The 26,434-nt window shown below is 45.5% G+C and overlaps 1 protein-coding gene across 1 annotated transcript; it reads right to left on the bottom strand.

The window, feature by feature from the left end:
- Positions 1-6,959: 6,959 nt before the first annotated feature.
- On the bottom strand, positions 6,960-17,957 carry Txn (thioredoxin). The gene is made up of 5 exons (XM_048420179.3): positions 17,800-17,957; positions 13,433-13,537; positions 12,513-12,572; positions 8,250-8,315; positions 6,960-7,170 (listed from the first exon to the last, which is right to left on the bottom strand). The coding sequence occupies exons 1-5, from the start codon at positions 17,821-17,823 to the stop codon at positions 7,108-7,110; spliced, it is 318 nt and encodes a 105-aa protein (XP_048276136.3). The 5' UTR covers positions 17,824-17,957; the 3' UTR covers positions 6,960-7,107.
- Positions 17,958-26,434: the final 8,477 nt, after the last annotated feature.

The raw sequence follows: 26,434 nt of genomic DNA, 5'->3' as shown, positions 1-26,434 counted from the left end.
TACCTAGTTTGGGTACTGGGAATCCAACCTCCTCTGAAAGAGCAGCCCGCGCTCTTAACTGCTGATGGCTTTGTGGTTTTACTGGAACCAAGCTTACTTATTTCCAGAGTCAATGTCCAACTCTTGCCCGAGTAAAGGATTATAACCAGTGCCACACCACGTCTCGGCCTGTACATCTGCACACAAATTCAAGAGTGGGTAAATCCTGTAATATGAGCAGGTGTTCCTCAGCCGTCTGCGCCGCTGCTGCAGCGTTGCCCTGGCATGTGTGTCTGTGTGCCTGGACGGAAGCGGAAGCGGAAGCGCTCCAGCTGAGACCTGGAGGACAAGGACCTGGAACAGAGTGGCTTCTCCTGCATTGCTGGGAAATACTTTATAATACTGCTATAAACTAGGAGGGAATCAGTTACTCTCGTTCATCTCCGTAACCTAATGCTCCTTCTGCTCAATTCCTCTCTGCTCTTTGAAGCCCTCCCTATGTCCCACATGGGGCGCAATCAGATACCATCAGAGCTGGGTCAGTTACGGAGTGCCCTGCAACCCAAGAGGTCAAAACTAGGGCTTATAAGTCTGAAAGTAGCCGGACGTGACCACACATGCCGTTAATCTGAAGCACTCCTGCAGGCAGAGGCAGGAGGATCTCTGAGTGTGAGGTTAGCCTGGTCTACATAGTGAGCTTCAGGACAGCCAAGGCTACACAGAGAGACCTTTTCTTAACACCCTCACCACCCCATCTCCATGTGACCAGTGCCCAAGTAAAAGCACAGCAATATCAGGGCCTGTGAGGTAGCGCAGGGAAATGTATCTGCCACCAAACCTGATCACCCGAGTTTGAGCCTTAGAATCCACATGGTTTAAGGAAAGACCTGACTCCTGAGACTTCTCTGACCCCAACACTTGTGCTGGAACAGGCTGAAGCCCCACCGCTAATAGATACACAAATGTTTAAAAGAATAGAAATTACAAAGAATAATGGTGACTTAATTCTTTCAAAATTGGCCCAGTGCTTTGGGTTTTGTTTGTTGCTTGTTTGCTTGAAACAAAGTCTAAGGCCCAAGTCATCCTGATACTGACTGTGCGGCTCTTGACCTTCCTGCTTCTATCTCCTAAAAGCTATGAGTAGGCTTATATGCATTACCACCAGATAATTATTATTATTTATTGTACATATTTATAAAAATTAGTCAGGATGGAGATGTGACCCCATAACTTACTCATATTGTATGCACAGGATTTTTTGTTTTTATGTTTCTCCCCATTGCACACAAACTCTCTACAAAAGCCTTCTGGCTCTGCTTCCACATATGCCATCAAAGAGTATTTGCCTTTCTAGGTTAGGCTTAACGTCCTTCCACTTGTTCTTGACTACAGTAGAAATTCCCTTGTACAGGTATCTTCTTTGTCTTATTGTCAAGATTTACTTTGCAGTCTTTCCACTGTGGTGGAACTAGTTCTACACACAATTTGCCTCTTACCTCTATCAGTCAGCTTGATTTTCTAGCAAATCCTTTGACCTGCCAACACTTTCTATGTGCCTTTAAACATTTTAAATTCATGGACAATGCACGGGATGATGAGTTTTATTGGTCAATTTAACACAGTCTAGAATCATCTGGGAAGAGTCCCAGCAAGATCAAGCAGGACTGTGGGCATGCCTCTGGGGGTTATCTTGATGACATCAACTGAGGTGGAAGACCTGGCCCCCGTGGGCGGCATCATTCCTTAAGCAGGGAATCCTGAAATGGGTAAGGCATTGAAAGCGAGTGAGCTGGGCAAAGCTATGCATTCATAACCCATGGTGCTCTGCTCTTGACTGTGCATATGATGTCACCATTTGCTTTAAGCTCCTGCTACTTAGACCTCCAGCAGTGACTAACTGTGACCTGGAATTTTTTGTTAGTGCTATGAAACACCCAAATACTTACATATAAAGCTGACTTTATCTTTACCCTACTCCTTTCCTGGTCACCTTTGTTCTTAGCTGGAATGTGTCCTTGAGAGCTTTTCCTGTTAATCTACATGCAGGCTTGCTTTTATGGATGGCTAGCATGCCATGTGTTTTATACATACACAATCATATTGGTTTGGTTTTTAATATCTGCAAACAGAAGTTTTTGTCCTGCCCAGTCCCACAGTCTCCTTCCCAGAATTCTCCTAATCTAGTCGCCCTACCTATACTTCCTTCCTGGCTACTGGCCAATCAGTGGTTTATTAAACTAATATGAATAACAAATCTTTACAATGGACAAGAACATTATCCCACAGCATTTCCCATTTTTTCCTTTCAAAACAAGAACTCTGAGTCTAATTTCCTTTGTTTAGCTTTTTCCTGACCATTATTTGTAACAACTTGTAAGCAACACTCTAAATAAAGACAAACATACATAATCCATTTTTTTTTTTTTGCAAATATGGGTGTTGCTTTCTAGGCTATGTCCTTGTGATTGGGGGTGCTGGTAATCTTATGGGAACCCAAAATAAATTTAGAATTATGGCAAAGTCCTGACTAAAGTATTCTATGAGGCTGGATCTTCTCAGACAGCAGCCTTGAAGCTGTTCTGAATACTGAACTCAGAGGAAACTTCAACAGAGATCCTCTGAAATGTTGGATCATCTGGGCCATCTGTTCCCACTGGAGATTTTTCAGGGGGTCTTCCTTGATCAAACCTGAACCCAGAATGAATCCACAGCCTCTCCTTTCCTGTGGAAACAAAATCAAAATCTCTTCTCCAAAGTAACATCTTTTTACTTAAACTTTGAAGTCAAGGCATTTTCAAAATATATAAATTGGATTAATCCAACAGCATTTATAATCAAATGTCTTTTAGCAGCTGTTGTTCCTTCCTCAGCAAACAATTCAAAGACAGCACAATAACAGCATCCAGACTGTGTATTTTTTATCTTTACATGCCTTTTTTTTAAACTATTTCTTTTATTTTTATTTATTTTTGCCATTTGAGTCAGGGTTTCTCTGTCTATTTTTGGCTGTCCTGGATCTCACTCTATAGACCAGGTTGGTCTCGAACTCACGGAGATTTGCCTGCCTCTGCCTCCCAAGTACTGGGATTAAAGACATGTGCCACCACACCCAGTTACTCTATTTCTTTTTAAAAGGACTTTCTCTATCCTTTTTCTTTTCTCTCTCAAGCCTACGTATATATATATATATATATATATATATATATATATATATATATATATATATATTTTAGCCTACGTATATTTTTAAACACACTGTAAACCACTTAGAGACTTTTTTTTCTTGTTGGAATCGGTTTTTACTGTATATATCTATCTTCTTCTGAGCACATGAGTCTTTAATCTTCTAAGCAGCATGGCTAGGATTAAAGCTGTGGCTGTAGTTGCTGGCTCCGCCCCATTCCTTCGCTTTCTGAGAGTCTAGCTTCATGTTGGAGGTACAGGCAGGAGTCATGTTTATTGCCAAAATTTGTAGAGTTTCTAGGTCCATGCCACCACCAAGAAGCATGCTTCCAGCTGCTCAAATACACCATTTAAGTGTTTGGTGGCGGGGCCTCTTAAGAGAACTGAGAGATCTTTGATGCTAACACTGAGTCAGAAAGTCTTTTTTAAAGGAGCCGCACCTCCATTTGCCTTTAGCAAACAGAGCCCATCTCAGAAAATGCTGGTACCAAGAAGCCATGCTTAACTCTGTTCTTTTGTGTCTAGAATTCCTTCCCAAGCTCTCAGGTTTTATGTGGATGTAGTTGCTGAACATTGGGCATCATTTGTAGACAGAAGTTTCTGTCCTGTCCCATCCTACAGTTGTTCAGTCCCAAATAAACACACAGAGGCTTATATTAATTATAAACTGTTTGGTCTGTTAACTCTGGTTTATTATTAACCAACTCTTATGACTTAAATTCACCCATAATTCTTGTCTATGCTTAGCCAAGTGGCTTGGTACTTTTCTCAGTAAGGCATTCTCATCTTGTTTCCTCTGCGATTGGCTGGTGACTGACTCTCTGTCTTTCCTCTTTCCAGAATTCTAATCTGGTTGCCCTACCTATACTTCCTTCCTGGTTACTGGCCAATCAGTGTTTTATTAAACCAATACAAGTGACAAATCTTTACAGTGTACAGGAGCATTTCCCACAGCAAATATCAGTCGGCAACTTGTCAGAGAGACTTTTTTCTCCCTCAGCATGAACAGTATTTACTCTATACACCCCGACAGAAGCAACTTAAGGGAGAACGGATTTGTTCAGCTGACAATCCTAGGTCACAGCACACCCAGTCAAGAGCAGAGCAAAATAGATTAGTGAACAAATGCCTTTGTTCATGTTTACCATGCGTGCTGTTGTCGGAGTTTCTGTCCTGCCCCGTTCCCACAGTCGTTAAGTCCCAAAGAAATCACACCGAGGTCTACATTAGTCATAAACTGATTGGCCCAGTGTGCTACTATGAACAATAATGCAAAATCACCCTTAGACATGTTTCTTTTATTTCTGTTCCCACCCATGTGACTTCCATCCCCATCACACTATAAAAATTCTGATGTATCATTAGCTTCCACTTTCTTTCATTATCTATTTATATATCAATCCATCTATCATCTATCTTTCTGTCTCAGGTAGCCCAGGCTAGCTCACTCCTGCTTCAACTTTCCCAGTTCTGGGCTAACAGATGCCACCACCAAGCATAGCTTGTTTCTGGTCTTATAGTGAAGTCATCGATCCATTTTGAGTTGATTTTTGTACAGGATGAGATAGAGATCCAACTTCAGCCCTTTGTACAAGCGGCACTTAAGGGTCTGTCTTCCCTCCCTGCTCCTCCCACCCCAGCCTAAGCCCATTGAGACTACTCCTCCTTCCCACCTTTCCAAGCCTCTCAGCATTATTTGGTCCGTACTTCTGCTCTGGCCACCTGAAGTCTGTTTCTTCTATTCTGTGCTTCCATCTCCACATGTTAAGGTTCTTTACACTCTGAATTCTTTTCCTTGATTTCCCCAAATGGTCCTAAAGGACATCTACATGATAATGCCTTCCAATTCCTGTTCCTGTCTAGCCTTGTGGAACTTTATGCCAGCATCATGTTGGGGCAGGGATTTAGCTCTGTGTCCAGAGCTGCCCTGCTTTGGGCCTCTAGGAGGATAGACTAGAGCAAGGTGGTAATTCCAAGAAGAGTTAGAGGAAAAGGGAGGTAGAGTCAGGGAGATGCCATGTAGTTGCCACCAAAGGAGACAGATGCCTGGGAACTTTACCAGTAAACCACGAGCCTCGCGGTAATGCACAGATTAATAGAAATGGGTTAATTTAAGATATAAGAGTTAGGTAGAAAGACATGTAAGCTATTGACCAAGCAGTGATTTAATAAATGCAGTTTTTGTTTAATTATTTTGGGTATGGGTAGCCGGAAACAAACAAGCGGGCTTCACCAAGACAGTACCCCAGGTGTTTAGAAAGTGAGGATACATTCTTGGGTCCTACTCTCCCAAGTCTTGAGACTGCTCGTTCCATTTCAACAGCCCTCCCACATCTCTCATTATGATCTTTGTATCTGCCCTAGGTACCTGCCGAGGCCCATCCGGCTTTCACTTTTCATCTCCATTTCTCATGCTGAAACCTCTTAACCATCCCATGAAGCCAGCTATCCTCCAGCAGCTTCCCATCACATACACAAGTGGCCTGGGATGACTGGGTTCTGCCAGCCCATCCTCCTTTCAGGCCTTGATGGTTTCTGTACCACCCTCTTCACCTCATACCCTTTGTGCCTGGTATTCTCAGCTGGAAAGCCGACTCCCTGGCATGTGGCAGTCGGAGTCCTTTTCATCTATCAAGTTTCAGCTCCACCACCTCACAGAACCCTGCCCAACCACCTGATGTGGAGCAGGTCTCACCGCTACTGTAACTGTGGCCAGTTTCCTGGTTCTTCTTGCCTCACAACGTACCCCACACAGCCCCTTACTAGTTTGCCTTCTCTGCATATGTTCAAGATGTTATTGGTAGTACCCTGGCCATAACACATTCATTGATTCCAAGTTCATCACCCTAATTTTATCAGAGGCAAGAAACCCAATCATTACACCAATCTTGCTAAGAGCAATGTATTCTGGAGTCACAATTCTCTGGCTCAAATTCCAGCTGATCCACTGACTAGTTGGGATGTTGGGAAGATTAATCCTTGTCTTCACTGGTGACTGGGAACTGTAGCATCTTTACCAACAACAGTTACTGCAAAGATTAATGGGATGCCTAGCCTAAGACTGAATTAATTCTATAGTTTTCAGTACCAACCTGAAAACGTTTCACCAGGTAATCCATCCCCTCGCTGTTTACAATGGAACAAGGTTTTCTGAATCACTTTCACTTCTACTCAGTTTTGAATCTCCATGTATGTCTACACGCTCATAGTTTCATGAAGTTCACAGGTATGTACCACCACTAAAACCAGGCTTTTTTTTTAAAAGTCAGTTACCATGGTAATATTTCATCACAAGTGAACCATCAGTCATGCTCATGGTCAGGACCACACAGTGGGTCTGTTTATCCGCAAGAATTTTATGTTTATTAAAGGAAAACTACAAAACCCCTAGAGACTTTAATGTAACTGCATTACAAGAGATTTTTTTCTAGAACTATATTAAGATAGGAGTTTATCTTCTAAATCTTTTTAAGATATAAAAGTTTGTTTTTTAAATGTGTATGTTTTACTTGCGTGTATGTATATACATGTAATGCATGCATGCCTGGTACCCAGGGAGGCTAGTAGAGGACATCAGATCCCTTGGTCCTTAAACAACAGGTGGCGAGCTGCCATGCACGTGTGTGCTGGGAAGGAAACCCACGTCCACTGCAAGAGCAGCCAAGGCTCTACTGAGCCGTCACTCCAGGCTCCTATTTTTTTTAATGGTAAAACAAACAAAAACCCAGTGGGTAAATGTCACTAAAATTAAGAGGTGAAATCAGGCTCTCTCATTTATATTAAAAGACTCCAGACGGTTTTAAAAAGGGTAGAATTAATATTTTATCCTCATTTATAATCAGATGGCAGTTGGGGATAGACTCTCCACACTTCAGATTTGTTTGAAAATTAAAAAAGTTACAGGTTTTAAACAGCTGCTGGCTGGTTATGTTTCTCAGGGCATGATTACGCAAATTCAGTAATGGAGGCTTCAAGCTTTTCCTTGTTCGCACCAGAGAATTCACCCACCTGTTAAAGAAGAAAAAAGAGCAGCGCCATTACTGTGTGAAGCCAGTCACGGAAACAACAAAAACAGGGAGTCTGAGACAGTCTTCAATAATAATTTTAACAAAATAAACAAAAAAACACAAACCAAAACAAAAAACTAACAGCAAAAATAAACAAGACTGGAGAAAAGCCAAAGGACTTCAGTGCAATCTCCCCCAAACAAATATCTCTTAATAAGAACAAATGAACTGCCAAGATCTAAGAAAGTACGCTTTATGATACGAATGATGAACTGGCTATGGAGACAGCGACTAGTCTTTAACAGAGAATAATTTTCAATTAGGCACTAAGGTCCAGGACGCAAGACAATGTCTTTTTTTTTTTTTTTTTAAAAAAAAACAAGGTCTTTTCTGGTTCCCAGACTGTCCTCAAATCCAAGGTGTTTCTTGTGTCTCAGCCTCTCAAGTGCTGAGATCACAATATCACACCCAGCACTGTCAACTTGAATGGAGAAAGGGGTGACATACTTCTTGTAAATCACTTCAATGCTTTTTGCATGTGCACTATACCTTCTTTTGCCAAAGTGTTATTCCTGGTTTTGGTGGAGACATGGTCTCCCTTTGTAACTTATGTTAGCCTGCAACTCACTATGTACCCGGCCTCCTAAGCCTTTGAATACAAGCATGCAGCATCATGCCAGGCTCCATACAGTCATGAAACATAAAACAGCGGGACACATCTCCCTCGTGAGTCAGTTCAGTTATTTCTGTGTTCATACCATACATTCTTCTGCCCACTTGGTAATTTTTTTTCTTTTCTGTTTTTGGAAACAGGTGTAGTCCATGTTGACCTGGACTTGCAGCAGTCTTACAGGCTACTCCCAAAGTGTTGGGATTACAACTGTGCACCACAACACCCAGCCCCAGCTGTTGTCTTTTATTTATTTATCTATTTACTTTGGTGTTTAAAAACAGTTTCTCTGTGTAGCCCTTGCTATCCTCAAACACAGAGATCCATCTGTGCCTGCCTCTGCCTCCCGAGTGCTGGGGTTAAAGGTGTGCGCCACTCCCCAGCTCTAGTTGGTGTTCTTAAAGACATACCTTTTTACCCTTTTTGTAAAACTGGAAGGTCGGCATGCATTTGACTTCACACTCTGCAGCAACGTCCTTGGGTGTGGGGGAAGATGGTCAGGGAGAGAGGATGAAAACAAGAATGTGAACATTAAACTTAGAGGGAAAAATTCCAAAACCCAGACTTGTTTTCCACCACGCACCCCAAACCCCAGCCTCAGAACCTGGAGCATACAAGCACCAATACAACAAACACAAAAGCCCAATGTGTTGCATTCAATGAAAAACCCTTACTAACATCTACCTCCAGGAATGGACTCTAACAAAAAGGATGTTACTGGGATCGGCTAGCACAACAGCCCCTCACCATGCTCCTCAGAACCAACAGGTCCAAGTTTTTGCTAAACTTTTCCAATACTAAGAGAATGGGGTATATACAGACAATGGCTGGGTAACTACTATCTGTTGTTTCTGGGACTGGAAGTTAGGGCCCTGCACACGCTAGGCAAACACTCCGAACCCTCTGGGTAGAATCCTGTCACATTGCCAAGGTTGGCCTAAATTTAAGATCCTCCTGCTTAGCTTCCTGAGTGCTGGGATTGTACAGAATGGGCTCAGGGCCCAAGTTACAACCCATGTTACCCTTAGCGAAGCACGATAGTACACAATACACATCCGAAATCTCAGCACTTGGGAAGTGGAGGCAGGAGCATGAGAAGGCCATCCTCAGCTACACAGCCACTTCAAGACCAGACGGGGCTCTAAGACCCGGTCTCCAAACAAACAGAACCCCTATAAATCAAACACTGGAAAAGGGTGTATTAATGAAATAGATTCTTAAGTGTCTGTGCTCATATATACCTTATTTTTAAAAAACTATATCCTCATGTAGTTAAAGCATTAAGAATTTTCTCATGGGGTCTGGAGATGTGGCTTAGCAGCTGCTCTTGCAGAGGACCTGGATTTTATTCTCAGCACCCATATGGTTCACAACCATCTGTAACCCTAGCCCCGGGGATTCAATGTCTTCTTCTGCCGTCCACAGGCACCAAGCACTTGTACACACATGCATTTAAGCAAAACGTTTATACATAAAACAAAAATATCAAAAAAAAAGAAAGAAAAAGAAAAAAACTAAACCCCAAGAACTCTCTTTTTGCTGTGTGTCAAAGTGACCTTTTAAAGGTCGCATGGTATTTTATTTCACATTTTAACTCCTCTTACTGAACTTTTCCAAGATCATTTCCAACTTATGTATGAATAGTTGTGAATGGATACATTTATCCTTGGGTTTTAAAATATAAAATCTAACTGTTAGGTTCCAGAAAATTCTACAGTTTGCCTCATAAAAAAACCACTGGAAGTTACCCATTATTTACTAATCTTATCACTCATGCACCTAAATATACAATCTTCTTTTCAAAATGCATGTTGTAGGCTCTCTCTCTCTCTTTCTCTCTCTCTCTCTCTCTCTCTCTCTCTCTCTCACACACACACACACAGATGGACTTTTCCATATGAAACACACTCATGCACCCCCTTTTATCATCCAATAGTATGAATAGCGATAGTCTGCTTGTTAAAGACCTATGCTAAGTAACCAAGAAGCAGCACCCCCACGGCCTCCGTATCAGCTCCAGCCTCCTGCCCTGACTTGCCTCTGTGATGGACTGTGTGACCTGGAAGTGTGAGTCACATACAGGGAGCTACCTGATGTAGGTGCTGGAACAAAACCCGGGTCTTTTGTTCTCTGTGCTCCTAACCACAGAGCAATCTCTCTAGGTCTGAGTGAACCACACTTCAAGCAATTCAATTTGATATGGAAATGATGGTTTTTCCTGGTGTACTTTCAATCCTCACATATGCTCCTGGTTTGATCTGCTACTACCATTCATTAACCCTAGAGGCAGAAGTCTTGACTATACTTCAGGCTCATGACTTTCATGCCATCAAACCCACCAGGGCTGCCCACCCAGGCGAGACTTCAAACACCCCATCCACCAAGGCCTCAGCGCTGCAGTCTCTGTCCAGCAGCGACAGAGAAAGCTGTTACAGGGCCTATCATTCTTGTTTGCCCAGTATTTCCTACACGTTTTAGCTTCTAGATTTACATGCAATAGAGAACAAGATAAACCAGCAACAGTTTAATTATAAATGGTTAATTATTAACATATAGTTAAGTAGTGCTGGTTTAAAGCAATGTTTTAACTAAGTAGCCAAGATATATTTGGACATATCTTTACTAATGTGCCCCCCATTTCTCCTTTCCTTTAAAGTAAAAACACTGCCCAAGATTTTCCTGTCTGTATTATTTCAGAGTATTATCATCAATTCCCCAAATACGTTAGCTTCAGACTGGGTTAAATTTAAATTTGGGAGCACTGACACTTTAACCATGCCAAGTCAATGCCCATGAACACAGCAGCACTGCCGTCTGGGAAGGCTTTTACGGCCATTTGTAGAGCCTGATGCAGGCTCTGCCCGCCACCATCTAGGTCTCCCCTCTTCCAGCTGATGCTCTGTGGGCCTCGACGCCTACTCTTAGATGGATTGGAAAGACCCACAGACGATTCTTTGGCTGTTAGAATCCCTCTCTGTAGTCCCTTTAGATGCTCAGGGATTGCAGTGTGAGCCACCACTTTCTCAGATGCCATTCTTGATCCCGCGTTTCTCTCACCACCTGCTCATTTAACCCAGGGTCACACCCCTACTTCCCACTTTTTAAAAATAACCCAAAACTCACATCCACAATAACTCACACCCTGGCAGAGCTCTCAAGTTGAGCTTTGACCAATGCAGGGCCATGCGACCAGCAGCAGCAAGCTGTAAGCCAGCCCCTTACTCCCCAGCTGCCCTCCCTGCAATAAATCACTGACTACACTCCACCCCTGCTAACCGCTGACCTGCTTTGTCTCCTTAAAGCCTAATCTCAGATGTTCTGAGTATGTACAACAGGATCACACCAAATCTTAGTGCTAGGACAGCCTTCCAGAGAGTGACAGGAACACTAACCATGCTCACTCGCTTCGCTCCTATTACCCCGGGCCTAGCTTTCTCAGTAAAGCTGAAATACATGGTATTCGAAAGCTTACAGACTTGTTTCTTTTTTTGGTTTAATTTATAAAATATGCATCACACCCCCTTGGCCACCAACGCAATATTATGTTCTACAGGGGCCTTCCTGTGCCTCCACCACCAATGAGGACAGGCCAGAAAGTGTACTGAGAAAAAAAAGCCACACGGGGCATGGTGGGAGCTCCTATGTGACCCTCCAGAACCTTTGCCAGGCTGAGAGCTGGGTATGGAGATCTGATTATAGGCAGAGAACGAGACTCGAGAAAGATGGGAGTTCAGCGTAAAGCAGAAGCCAGCGAGTCAGTGCTGGATGGAGTCCAGCCCACTGAGTCAGCGGTCACACCTTTCTCTCCTCCTTCCCGCCCCACGAGCACAAGTACTCATGCATCCCTCAGCAGCCCTGGTGCTCCATCCCAAGCAGCCCTTTCCAGCCCAGTGGCCCGTGAGAGGAAAGGTCACATGCTAAGGCCCTGACCTGCACTCCTAAGGGGTGTGTGTGTGGAGGGGGAAGCGGGGAGAAGAGCAGAGCAAAGGCAGGAGCCCCGCGGGCGGTGTTGTTTTAAATACTGGCTCTGCAACTCCAAGAACAACCTCTCCCTGTTTCAGCCTCCCCATCTCTAAATAAGACAGGGCCAATACCAGTATGGGGGGCGGTGCTAAAGATAAATCAATGTGGAAAGTACACAGAACAGAACCGAGTGGATAACAAGAACTTTTCGCTTAAGTCCTCCCAGCTCTCCAAGGTACCAGGGCTCTTCAATGTTCACTGAGATGTTTGGGCTTTCCCACTGATTCAAACCAAGCACCATTAGAATGAGCCCATGAATACAGCTCCCATGCCACGGGAAGTTGGGAGTATCTCAAAAGCACCCTCACAATTCCATGACACTATCCAATCCACTATCTTTTAGAGCCAAAGTCCACTTGTATCTATAGAGCATCACAGAATGGGGGGCAGGATACAGGCCTCTGCAACACAAAGGCCTCCATCATCTGAGAGCTACTGTTTAGATGCTCACTTTAGACCGTGCCACACACCGCTCCCAGTACCTAGGATTAAGCCCATATCTGGGATACCCCGTTCTTCCCGAACAGAACTTCCCAGACAAAGTCCTATTTCTAGTATTATTTTTCCACTTCTACTTTAAAGAACAGGGTATTCTTCAGAGGACAGGCCCCTCTGAGAAGCTTGGCAGCATCCAGTTTCTCACTACATACCTGGCAGTCATCCACATCTATTTCAAGGAACACCACACTGGAATACTTTTCAGAGAGGGACTGGAAAATTAAAAACAAACCAAAAAAGTGTTAGAACTGGATAATGGCAGTCAACATAGCTAAGCTTCTTCAAGGGAAATGTGACAGAGATTAAAGATTTACTTTTATTTCATGCAGATGGTGTTTTGCCGAAATGCATGGCCGTGTTCCATGTGTGTGCCTGGTGCCTGTAGAGGCCAGAGAGGGCACTGACTGCCCCGGAACTAGAGTTATGGAAGGTCGTGACCTTCCATTTGGGTGCTGGAAACCAAACCTAGGTCCTCCTAGAAGAGCGGTCAGTGCTCTTAACCACTGAGGCATCTCTCCAATTCCATACACTAAAAGTTTTAAATTATTATTTAAAAGTTCGTATTTTATTAATTATTACTTTATGTCTGTGGATGTGCCATAACATGTATATGGAAGTCACAGGGCAACTTCTGGGAGCCAGTTCACTTTTCAACGTGGGTTTTAAAGGCCCAACTCAGGCCAGGCTTGCACGGCAAGCCCCAAGTTCCCTTCCTTTTCTGCCGGTCAACCTCACCAGCCAGGTCTAAAGATTCAGCTTGGAGACTAGGTAAGCAGCGACACAGCTGTCTCCAAATCAAATTTTCTCAAGGGGAAAGTAATTTACCACTGCGACTTTGATTTAGAGGCCTTAATCTCACACTAGGCCCAGGTTTCAAATGTAAAAGAACCAAATGACTTAGACAGACAAAACTGACTCCCCGAAGGTTGTCCTCAGGGAGCTTTATTGTGTAAGGGTGTTTAGGACAACAATGGCACAGGAAAACAAGGCACAGCCTCACACCCATCATCAACCCTTTCACCCCAGCCTGTGACCCCTGAGCAGCCTCGGAGCCCAGGGCTCCTATACTCACATGAAAGAAAGGCTTGATCATTTTACAAGGCCCACACCACGTGGCCGAGAAGTCCACAACTACAAGCTTGTCTCCCGCAGCCTCCAGGGCCTCCTGAAAAGCTTCCTGGGGAAGGAGGAAAAAAACAAAACACCCGTGTCATACATTTTCACTTTCTGTAAGACAAGTGTGACCCAATGCCCTCAAACCCAGTGCTCACTCAGGAGGCAGAAGTAGGCAGATGGCCAACCTGGTCTACACTGGCCAATTCCAGGCTAGCCAGTGAGACCCCCCCAAGTAAACACACACACAACAAAAAGATGTTAAGTACAACCTAAGAGTAACCTAAGAGTTTCTGCTCTTAAGGCCGACTTTTTAGCCAAAGCAACCAAGGAAGTGGCTTGAGAAGAAATCTTGCACACGGTATCACTGCACTTGTTAAGATGAAATGAGAATGTCTTTATGTCTCCAGGAATACCGTACAAAATAACGATGCTGCAGAGCCAGGGCTTTGCGCATGCCAGCAAGAGTTACATCCCCAGCCCGCGACTCCTTTATATTATTAACACTAAACAAACAAACAAAAAAGGAAAACCGGCATTTGTACCAATAATGTCTTCACATCAAAGTAAGTTCTACGGTAGACACGGGAGTCTTAGGAGTTGAGGAAAGGAGCCTCAAGACACAGTTAAGCAATGAAAGAGTCACAAGTTACTTAACCAATGGGGAAATAATGAAAGAATTTGTCCAGGGTGAAACACAACCCCAGGGCAGCGTCCAGGAGACCAACCTCCCACTCAGGTCCCCATTAGCAGAAACAGATTTTGTGTGCTTTAAGATTTAATGTGTGTGTGCTGTTGCACAGAGGCCCGAAGAGGAGGAAGCACTTACTAGCTCTCCAGCCCCTTCCATGCTTTCTACAGGCCTTCTGGAGTTGGATCACACTACTTCTCAACCTTTGGCTTTTGCCCTATGGATTGAAACTCACTGCTTTTTAGGTGAAGCCAAATGTTAGCTCCTCAGGAAGGAAGAGGAATTTCTTCAGGAAGAAATTTTTCTTTGGCTGTTTTGCTTAAGTAACACTGGCCACATTAAAGTCTCAGCAAAAACAATTAAAAAAAAAAATCCCTCACCACTAACCTCCTTTGAATTATTTACCAAAAGCCTCGATACTGTAACCCTAGGAACCTAACATTCTAGTTACCAGGGACTCATTTAAACCATTAGTCATTTGGTGCTGACTAAAACCCAAACTGGGGTAACAAAGAGGAAAAAAAAAAAACCCAAAACCAACCAAACAAAAAATTCCACAAGCAGCTACATCTGAAGGTAATATTTCCTCCAGGGGAAAAAAAAGGTTGGTCAAATTAGTTAACAAAAACTAAGCCAGCCTGGTGGGGGGTTGGAGAAGAGGCAGGCGGATCTCCAAGAGTTTGAGGCCAACCTAGTCTACACAGAAAAACCTTTTTAAAAAACCAAAAGAGGGCCAAACTAAGATCAGGCCCAACAAAGGAAAGCAAACATATACAACACTACAAAGTTAAAACATACACAGATACAACCAAAACAAAAACCTAAGGAGTCTTCACAGAGTATGGTTACTCTAATTTTTTAAAAATTCTATTTTATAAGTATTGATGATTCTATTTGCATGTATTTATACATATACGTACAATGGATTTGTACATCACTGTGTGCCTGGTGCCTTCGGAGGCCAGAAGATGCACTGGGGATTGGTGTTACAGATAATCACAAACCACCATGTGGGTGCTGGGAATCGAACACCTGTCCTCAGCCCTGCCCTTTTCAGGTCATTTCTGAGACGCGCACAGAACGGCTATGACAACGTCAGAAGATTAACCTAGTTATGCAGGGTCCCTCAACCCATGTCCGGGTGTGTCAGGGTCAGGAGTGGGGTGTGCAGGGCCAAGGAATGGAAATACCTTTCCAAACCACCACTGGTTGTTGCAGATAAATTTCATATAAAAAAGTCCATACCACCCACTCTATACCGCAAGACATAGGTCAAGACAGTATGGTAGGCTGGTCTGACTGACACCCACATCTGGAACATAGCTGATCCTCAATAAACGTTTGATGAGATTACATAGAAAGCAGGACGAACTGCATTTCGAACCCTCCCTGGCTTCAGTGAACATGAGTTACAGAGGCAGGGATGTGCAAACTCCATAAACAAGTTCTCTTCTCCAGGTGTGTAAACGTGCCTGAACTCCTGGCTTGAGGAATATTCAAAATTATCTAAGAAGCAAAATCACAAACTTTAGCTTCAGAAACTAATAATTACAATTAGTGACACCAATGCTCTGGAGACAAAACGCAGTTGGAGCAGTTGCTATGAAGCCTCTTCTCAAACACACCCAGCTCACAGGTTGGCAAGGTGACTCAGCAGATTAAAGTGCTTGCTACCAAGACTGAGGAACTAAGTTCAAAACCCAGGATCCAATCCTGCCAGGTTGTCCTCTGATCGCCCCAAGTGAATGCCCTAGCCCTTCACATAAATGTAAAACAAAACAGAAAGCCCCAGGCAACAAAACCATACTCAGTCCAAAGGTAATAATATTAAGTGTTCTTCGCTTTTTGAGACAGGATCTCACTCTGTAGCCTAGACGGTGGTGATCCTCCTGCCTTAGTCTCCCAAATGCTAGTTATTAGAGGCATGAGTCAACACCCTGGTCTAACATAGTGAGCAGTTAGTCTATAAGGCACTGTGCAATGTGCCTTGTGTGTAGTTCAAAAAGTGGCAGTTTTAGTCTTTTTTTTTTCTTCCCAAGACAGGGTTTCTCTGTGTAGCCTTGGGACCTATCCTGGCACTCCCTATAGACCAGGCAGGACTTGAACTCACAGAGAGCCGCCTGCCTCTGCCGCCCAAGTGCTGGGATTACAGGCGTGTGCCACCAATGCCCCGCCAGTTTTAGTCTTAAAAACAAACAGTCGGGAGGTGTTTAATGGCAGAGGCAGGGGGATCTCTGTGAGTTCGAGGCCAGCCTGGTCCACAAGAGCTAGTTCCAGAATAGCTCCAAAGCTACAAAGAAAGCCTGTCTCAAAAAACAAAATAAACAAAGCAAACCAACTGTTGATTTCTTCTTCATTACATCATAGCCTGCCAAATCCACTCCTGTCTGGAGACAGACCCCAGGGGGCCCTTAACTACCCATACAGTCCCCAGAAACAGTTATATTCCTTCCGCATGGTTAAACCAACCGACTTATTCCATCAGATTAACTTTAGGCGTAGTCAATTAAGCCCCGGTAGTGGTGACTCTGATCAGGACTTTGTTAATAGGCCTTTGAGGCCCAGGCTTTTTATGAATAACTGTCAAAGTACATCTGTCCTGCTGGAATAGAAAAGGTCTCTTAAGTAAGACAGTTTAAACCGGTAAGGACCCAACTGGGTGCTGGGTAGATTCTGAGCAAATCACGTACCCGACCAGTTGCTCAAAACTGGAAGCATCGACCTGCCTTCCTTGGGGTCCCCAAGTTAGCTAGGTCAACAAGTCAACTAACCTTGGGAGACAGCCTTCTTACATCAATTCCCACCACCACCCCTTTCTCTTTCGACTTTACGAATACTCCCTGAGTAGTAACAGTGTAACAGGCTCCGGGTTTCCCAATCTGGAGGATATTTTCGTTCTCAGTAACTTTCGAATATGGCAACAGTTTTTCCCTTGGGTACTTTTTTCCCCCCAAAGAGCAAAACCAAAATTTTATAGGGGACTACTCCCAGGGGAGAACCCTGGTTCCGGCAAAGCCCACTTACTGTGGAGGGAATCACTGAAACCTAAAGGTAGCGAGGCCCCTGGGCCTAGACACTGGGGACTGAGTCATTCCAAAGCCAGCGCTGCCGGAAACACGCCCTGAGCCGCAGGAGGAGGAGTCCGGCGGGCGGGGCCCGGACCTTTCTCCCTAGCAGTCACCTGGAGCACCCGCACCCCCGTGCACCGACCGGGCACTGGTCCTCTAGGTGGCGGGCCACTGATGGAGGCCAACTCTGGCCTAGCCCCTGCGGCACAGCACACCCCGCGCTGTGTCCGTCACCGTACACGAGCCGAGAGGCGGCTCTGCATTTCCTCCGAGACTCCAATCCAGATTGAGACGGGGGTGGGGCGACACTAGACGACCCCCTCCATCGTTTCACCCTCGCCAGATGCGGGCTGGCGTTAAGGAGGGTAGGGGAGACTGCAACTCGGGGAAGCCAGGCGCTGTCAGCGCGTGCACCTCGCGTCCCCGGCGTTCCAGGGTCTCCCCGGCCCCATTCCTGTCCCCTTCCCCAGGGCGTGCTCCACAGGCCCCGGGCCCCTCAGCCGGTGGGGATCCAGAGGGCGGCCTCCACAGCACGGCCGGGTGCGCGCGGCGCCCGGGCACGCGTACCTTGCTCTCGATCAGCTTCACCATTTTGGCAGTCGCGGGGGAGGAACCACACGAGTTTCTGTAGAATCCGATGGGAATGGATTCGAAGTGCACGACGGAGCTTGCAGCCGAGCGCGGCGCCCGCCTTCTCTTTATAGCGACAGGGCGGAGCACGGCGGGGCGGGGCGGACGGGCGCGCGCGGCGGGGACGCGCTCCCTAGCCTCCCGCGCCCGCCAAGGCGCCTCGGCAGGCCACGCCCAAGCCACGCCTCCAAGGGGGTGGAACGGAAATCAGGTTTGCAGGGGGCGGAGCAATAACCGGCTACTTGAGCATCTCTGGGACTATTCTAGTGCCGTCCCCGCCTCTGGCCCCGCCCTCTGTGCGGCCGAACCGGGACCTTCGCATCCAGGGGGAGGAGCTAGCGCAGGCGCCTGGCGCAGCTCCGGGATCTCCGGGCTCTCAGACACCGCCCTGCGCTTACACGGTGGAAAGCTTGCACGCACCCGGCTGCCCTAAGGGGACTTTCAACTGTGCGCGGCGTGGGAAGGTTGATCGCAGTCCCCTCTTGCCCTCTTACCCTCTAGGATCACATTGGTCACGTCCCAAACAGACCTAAGTCAGATACTTCCAGGCTGGGGCTGGGAACCACCCTAGGACTGCCCAGGCAGAGGTGTCTCCTTCGACCAGGGCAGCCATGGCGCTCGCCTCAAAGTGCTGAGTAACGATGACTAGGAAGTGTCTCAGTGCGCGCCCTCCCCTCCTTTCTGGAGATTTCCCTGACACGTCTCTCTGCCCTCCTCTCTATTCCTTAACTTTCGCTGGTGAACCTGCTGCTGGAGAGGGACAGAGCCTTTTAGTGCCCTTGTTTGCACCCCACGCTCATGCAGGCGTAATGGAGATAGGATTGTCCAGCTCACAGCGTTGTCTTGAAGGATTTAAGGGCTTGAAAACTGACGAGGACAGCGCTTGGCACATAGGAAGCACTCAATAAACGTTTCTAATTATAGTCATCGTGAGCGCTAATTAAGCTTGCGTGGTGCCGTGCGGGCCTTGCTGTGCTTGGCTGCCTTGTATTTTACAATGACAGTATACAAGCATTGTGGAGATTTTTCTGCCTTAGGAGACGCTAGGAAGAGTGTTTGTCAATTATCACTGGCTGATGTACTGGAGGACGGGGTGTGGTGGAAGCTAAGACATTGCTCAGGTGGCTCTGTGCTGCCTGAAGCTGAGGTGAAGCCTGGACAGAGCCAGCATACTGGGAGGGTGTTGCCAAGTCTGCATTTTCAGAACTGAGCAGATCTTGATAAATCTGCATTTATAATAAAGCGCTGGAGATGGTGAAACTGTCCCCGTCCCTGTGTCCCCCACTCCCATTCCCCGCCCCCCAGCTTCCTTTGTTCGGAACTAGAAAACCAGAACTTTTGAGGCAGTTATGCGAAGTTTTTAGAGGGCTGAGGAATGAGTGAGGATGTGGACAAGAAGGAGTGTTCTGAACACAGTCCTAGGCAGACTGAAGGTGGGTGCTGCCTTCCCTATGAGGACAATTGAGGCAGAGAGGAACCCCGAGTGGGAGGAGCAGAATCTATAACAAGCTTTTCAGCTGGTCTTTTCAATCCAGCTATATTCCAACTTCCTGGCTATCTAGTAGTTCACTGACCTGTAGGGACCTGGAAGGATCCCTCCCTTAACTGACACCTCTCCATAGACCCTCAGATGCCCACTGACTCTGTTTCAGGAAGTTCTAGCTTCCTGGCACCTGTACAGTACCACAGTACCAACAACACACATGGGGTAAATATGGAGGATGTTGCAGATACAGAAATGAGGAACTGGGAGGTGAGAGACTGTGTTAAGAGTGTCCCAACTCTGCCACCTCTCTTGTCTGTGTCCCCACTTAGCAACTGGGTGACTCTAGGTCAGTTTATTTCGCTTTCCCATACCCCAGTTTCCCCTGTGAAATGGAGATACTACCAGCTCACGCTGAAGGTTTGGGCTACGATACTGTACGGGTCAAGGACCGAGACTTGTGCTTGTGCTTACTGCTTAGCACCCCGTGGACTGAATACTGAAAGACACCTGTCTGAGATGAGGGCAGAGCTGGGGTGGGTGGGGAGGCTATGAAACAGGTGTTGGTCTTAAGTAATCAGGAAGTTTGCAAAAAGGAAAAGAAAACAAAACCAACGAAAAACCAGTGATGCTGTAACTTGAATCTCGGAAGCAAAGGGTTGTTCCTCTCCCAAAGGGTGAGCTGGACCTAGCCTTAAGCAAGATCCCTGTGTACAGGGGCGTGGGAAACGGTCCTTAGAATTTCAGTGGTAAGGAAGTGACATTCAGCGTGGACAGCGGTGGGCAGAAGAATCTCATGGGAGGCCAGAAATGACAGGTCCGTTTGTGTGGAGCAGCATGGGGGCCAGGGGAGAGAAGGATGTGAAGATCTTCGTTCTAGGAACTGACTCCATGTACTGATCAGTACTCCCGTTTGCGAGGAGCTCTACCTCGAACTGTCAAACCCAAGAGAATTAGGAGCTCATTTTCAGGGTGCCCAAGCTGCCAGTCTCAGTAGCACCATGTCCTTTTTGTCTATCTCTGGTGGGATGTCTGTTTCAGGCTTGAATTCCTCTAGCTCAGTGTCTCTGCAAAAAGAGAACCTCTTCTCTCCCTGGTTCCTGCAAATGTCCAAGAAGCTCACCTTGCTTGGCTGGGGGAGGAGGGCTTAGCTTTGCTTGCAGTATCAGTTCAGCAGGAGAGGAAATCTAGGGAGTCCCAGAGGAAGGGAAGATGGTGTCTAGACAAATCAAAAGCATCTTTCCATGTGATCCAGAAGAGTAGAAGTCAGGCGTGCATGGCAAGCTTGCTTCAGGTTTCAGTGTCACGCAGCCTGAGAGTCCCTGTGAGGATGGAGATCTAGGTCTGCTCGGTCCTCATCTTAACTCTCTCTGCTCTAAAGAAAATGGGGCTCCAGGGTTTCTGGGGCAGGATTTTCTCAGATCACAGATTCATTTCTTTGATCATCTCACTGGGTTATGAGAGACAAAGTTATGTTTTAATGACTATGCCTAAGAGATCCAGGAAACAGAAATGCTTCTGATCTGTAAGCCCAAGGACAGATACTTTCTGAAATGCTGGAGGCTATTGTTTATGGAAGATAATAAGACCACATTTTCACTCCCCTAAACAAGTTTGTTTGACTCAATTGCACTGAACGTGCTTGGTCACGTGTAGTGGAAGGTACGTGGGCAGAGAATATGTCAAGATGTATGTTTTGCCCCAATTGTATGCAGGTCAGATGCACAGGAAGGAAGCACGTCAGAATATATGCTTGCCTCTGATTGGTCCTGTTTGGAAATACTGTGGCCTTATGGGGTGGGTTTCCTTGTATAAGCCTCTGCAAAATATGACTCATCGCCATATTCTGGGAACCCCTGAATGGTCCTGGTCAGAGCCCATCATCCTGGCTAGTATTTAGTTAACATTTGCTTCAAATTTGTCTCAAAAATTGTGGCCTTTCTCTGGTGATTCCCAGGTTTAGCAGCACAGCAAGGGAACCAGGTGACACCGTAGAGTCTCCAACCACTCTGAGGTAGACTTGGAGACACGTGACCTTTTAAGACAGAGCCTTGGAATCTGCATTTGACAAAACAGCACATCAGAGCCACTACAGTTGGATCAGCCTTGACCTTCAGGTCTTCAGGAAGAGGCCAGTGTTAGGAGTTTAAAGACGTGTCCAGCAGGACAGTTGTGATGAAGGTGTGCGTGTGTGAAGTGACAAGCTGGATCAGAAGTGAACAGAACGGGGTAGAAGGAAAAGGAACAAGCGAATGACTGAGGCAATCATTAATGGAGAAGAAACTGGGTGTGTCTTGCTGTTCCTTTCAGTTACCCTGAAGCGACAGATATTCTCTTTCCTGCTTAATGGGGTGGGGGTTTGGGGTGAAGGTTCAAGGAGGTAATTCTTTTTTTGGCCCGGCAGAAATTAACTCTTTGTTTGTTTGTTCGTTTGTTTTTATTGAGCTATACATTTTTTTCTCCGCTCCCCTCCCTTCCTCCCCTCTCCCTTTCTACCCTCTCCCGTGTCCCCCATGCTCCCAATTTACTCCGGAGATCTTGTCTTTTTCTTGGGCACTGTTCTGGAAGAGATGGATATCAGCATCGTTGTCAAGTTCATTCATAGATCTCTAGGGCTCCTCAGTTCACCAGTGAAAAATACCCCTAAGATGCTACCTTTATAAACTCCATTTACATGCTTAGATATTAAACACTAATTTACACATAAGACAGCATACTTTCAGGACTTTTTTTTAAATCTCCTCCTCTCCCTCCGTTTTTTTTTTTTTTTTTTGAAATAGGGCCTTACTATGCTCTCCTGGCTGGCCTGTACTTAGCTATGCAGACCATACTAGCCTTAGATTTGCAGAAATCTGCCTGCCTCTGAGTCTTGAGTGCTAGGATTAAAGGTGTGTGCTACTATGCCCAGCAATTTTAATTATTTTAGGGCTAAAAATCACACGTATATGCATCTGTACACAGATGTGCATACGCACACACACACACACACACACACACGTGCACGCAATCAGCCCACCAGAGAGTTGTGAAAAGTCTTGCAGAGCTGAGAAAGGATGTGTGTTCGGTGGGAAATTGTCATAGCCAGAAAATGAAACTCACATGGAATATTTAGACTAAAAACCACTGGTCGCTGTAAATCAACATCTAAAAACAAGCGAAAAGATAAGGTACAGATTTACAAAAGAACTGCTTGACACACACCTCTAACAAGACTTTTATCCAGCATAGTTGAAGACCTCTTATAACTCAATAAGACAAGCATTCAGTAAAAACTTGACACACATGTTTTGTGTGTGTGTGTGTGTGTGTGTGTGAGAGAGAGAGAGAGAGAGAGAGAGAGAGAGAGAGAGCACTATGCCTATGATCTGAGAGCTGTTCAACATCATTAGTCACTAGGCTACTTCAAATTCAAATCAGTTGAGATTCCACATGCATTCAATACGCTAGGTTAAATTCTAAAAGAGAGAGAAATAAGCACCAATTATGGTTTAGCTGGAAGTCACATGTTGCTGATGGGCATGTGAAATTGTATAATCACTCTGAAAAACAGTTTTGTGAGTCCATTTGTTTTTGTTTTCAATCGAAGTGAAACACACAGTTGCCATATGATACTGTGATCCCATGTCCAGATTTACCGAAAAGAACTCGAAATGCAGTCATACAAAGAGCTGCCGGTGAATATTCCTAATAGCTTGCTCAACCGAGTCCCAAGCAACCCAAATGTCCTTCAGTAGATGAAATAATAATAAAGGTGATATATCCACAGGGTGGAATGCAGAGCAGCAAGAGGGAGTAAGCTGCTTATTATATGTACAATCAGAGATGAGTATTCACATATGTTGAGTGGAAGGAGCCAGACACCGAAGATTTTAAGAGCCTATTCATATGAAGTTGTAAAGTAGGTCAGTCTATGGTGGCAAGGCAAATCCCTTCTGGGGCTGGGAACTGCAGAGAGAATAGAGAAACTGCTGGTAACGTAGGTCTGTGTGCATTCTACAGCTTATGGGAAAATGCATTAAGATGGATATATTTTATTATAGGCACAGCTTATACCTCCTCCAGTAATAAGTACCGCAAAAACACACAGTTTCTGATTAATGCCCTTTTAGACACAGGAACCATCTTTAAGGCCATGCAACAAAGATGAGATCAATTTTAACATGTAGGCAGTGCTGTTAATTTGGACCACACGAGAGTCAAACATGGCTAATTGGAAAAATACATTTTAGAGCCGATAACCTTTGAGGAGCTATGACTGTAGCTTTAAGGAAGATGACGTTGCTAAATGTATACAATCTAAGCAGATGCTCTGCCATGCTTACTCTAAATCCAGGGTCACAGAGAACCAAAAGGTCTGAGTTAACTCTAGTCCTGTGACAAACAGCAGAAATAAACAATATAAAAAAGAAAGGTTTGTGTGGCTTCTAATTTATAGAAGATTCAGGCCAGGGCTGACTCTTGATTTCAGGCTCGTGGTAAAGACATGATAGGAGGGATGTGGAAGAGCAAAGCTGCTCCCTTTAGAGCACACAGGAAGCAGAAAGAGGGGCGGGGCAGCCCACCCCCACCTAACTTCTTTACACCCGGTGTAACAGTTAATTTTGATTACCAGCTTCATTGGCTTACTAAATGCCTAGGACACGAGTGAGGAATACCTTCCAGCGTGTCTGTGAGGACATTTCCTAAGAGTGTAGGTGGTGCCATCCCCCAGGCCGGGGACTCAGACTGAACACAAGAGGCAAACACGAGTCCAAAGAATACAAGCGTCTGGCCGTTCTCCACTTACTGGTGTGTGCAGATGTGAGCAGTGACCTTGCGCTCACGCCACCACAGACTGGCGTCACCTCCACCGTCATGGTGGGCTGCACCCCCAAACAGAGCCCACATAAACTCCTCCTCCCCTAAGCTGCTTCGTGATAGGTGTTTGTCACAGCAGAGGAGAAAGGAAGACAGCAGGCATCATGTCTGAAGGTTCCACTGTGTCCCACCACACCACAGCGTGGGGTGGGGGGGCAAACCTGGAACACGTCGGTCTTTGAGAGGTAGTCGCGATCCAAACTATAGGAATCCCTGAAGAAGCACTTCAGGGGCCCATCCTTCTAGGTGAATCCTTACTAGCCAGAGGGAAATAAAGGGATGAAATTAAAATGTATCCCAAGTAACTGGGTGATTTTGCTGAAGTTCACATGTATTCTGTTGTGGGATTCCCCTCTGTGTGCTGTGAATGCCACTGCCTAAGAAAGAAGCTGCCTTGGCCTGTTGATAGGGTAGATCTGAGCGGGCGGAACTAAACTGAATGCTGGGAGAAGGAAGGTGGAGTCAGGGGGAAGCCTTGAAGCCGCTGCCGGAGACAGACATGCTGGAACCTTGACCGTAGGCCACAAGCCTCATGGTAAAATATAAAATAATGGAAATAAAATAAAAATAAAATAATGGAAATGGGTTAAATTAGTATGTAAAAATTAACCAATAACAAGTTAGAGCTAATAGGCCAAGCAGTGATTTAATTAATACAATTTCTGTGTGGTTATTTTGGGAGTCTGGGCAGCTGGGAAATGAACAAGTGGCCTCTTTACAACAATATTCCATAAAGCACTCTGAGAGGCTGGTCTTACGTTTTTCAGTTTGCTGATAAAGGGTGGTGTGTCTGAGTCTTCATTTTAAATGTAGTTCAGTTGAGGCTGGAAAGATTGCCTGATTTCCCTTCCACTGGAGACCAGACAGAAACTTTCAGACCTGGACTTTAGCAGGGGGTACCTCCCATTTTTCCATGCTTGCTCATGTTTTATGGCAATCTCATTGCGGGAGGATGTGCTCAGGTCTTCGTTGTGGGTGCTGAGATTGGCACCATCAAAGGTTATAGGTGAGTGATATTAGCGTCCATTGTGTGCTGTGTTCACTCAGAATTCCTGGCAGTGGTTTAGGAGCAGGATTGGAAACTGTCCTAGGTTGGGGGCAAGCTCTATGTATATTGAAACTATTTAGTATTTCTCGGGAACTCAAAATACCCCGCACTTCCGAGTTCATCATACCTTTGAACTTTGCACCCTGGTGTCCTATTGCTGCTGGGCCTGCTCCTCCTGGAGACTGGCCAGGCTTGCCACTCAAGAGGTTTTCCTAGTGGTTCCCGGTTCTCTAGATTGTAGATTTTGAAATACTGACAACTAACCCAAGTCCATGTGGGGAGAGAAGCCTCTGTTCAAAGCCCTTGCCGCAGTTACAATGGGTCAAGAAAGCTCCTGGTGGTGTTTTCCAGCATAGTTAGAGGATAACAGCGTCTGTCTGCCACGAAGTCTTAAGTTTCTGAAACATGGCCGGGCGGTGGTGGCGCACGCCTTTAATCCCAGCACTTGGGAGGCAGAGGCAGGTGGATCTCTGTGAGTTCGAGGCCAGCCTGGTCTACAAGAGCTAGTTCCAGGACAGGCACCAAAAACTACAGAGAAACCCTGTCTAAAAAATAAAAAATAAAAAAATAAAAAAATAAAAAAAAGTTTCTCAAACATGGAGTCTGAGAAGTCATTACTCATTGCTCAGAGTAATCATGAGGTTCGGGTACGCGTGACAGCAGGGAACCACGGCCTATCTCACCATCACTTCATCGAATAGCCACCATCCTTACTATTGTGTGGAGCCTAGTAAGGTGGAGTTCAGTCATGGTTTGTATAATCTCTTTGCAGGTGACTAGACAAACTCAGATTCAAGCCACGTTATTTCAGGATTAAACATGTGACTCTCTCTAGGTCAATGAGATAAGAATAAAGTTTGCTCCAAGGATCTGGAACATTTTACTTTATTCCTGAGACCTACATAAAGTAATGACCTTGGGCACAAGGAGGTGGCTCAGCACGTAAGAGCGCTGTGTTATCAATCCCGATTACTGAGTTGGATCTCTGGGAAACCACACGATAGAAAGAGAGAACCAATCTCTACAAGTTGTTTTGTGGGCTTCACACTTGTACCGTGGCATGACTGTACACACACACACACACACACACACACAGACACCAAACAACCAAATGAATAATAGGCCTAGAGAGGTGACTTAGCAGTTAAGAGCACTTCCTGCTCTTTCAGAGGACCTAAGTTGGG

Source organism: Myodes glareolus, chromosome 16 (assembly GCF_982192425.1).
Source record: "Myodes glareolus chromosome 16, mMyoGla1.1, whole genome shotgun sequence".
Taxonomy (NCBI): Eukaryota; Metazoa; Chordata; class Mammalia; order Rodentia; family Cricetidae; genus Myodes; species Myodes glareolus.
Note: the sequence above shows the minus strand (reverse complement) of the source record. Positions and strands in the feature narration are given on the sequence as shown.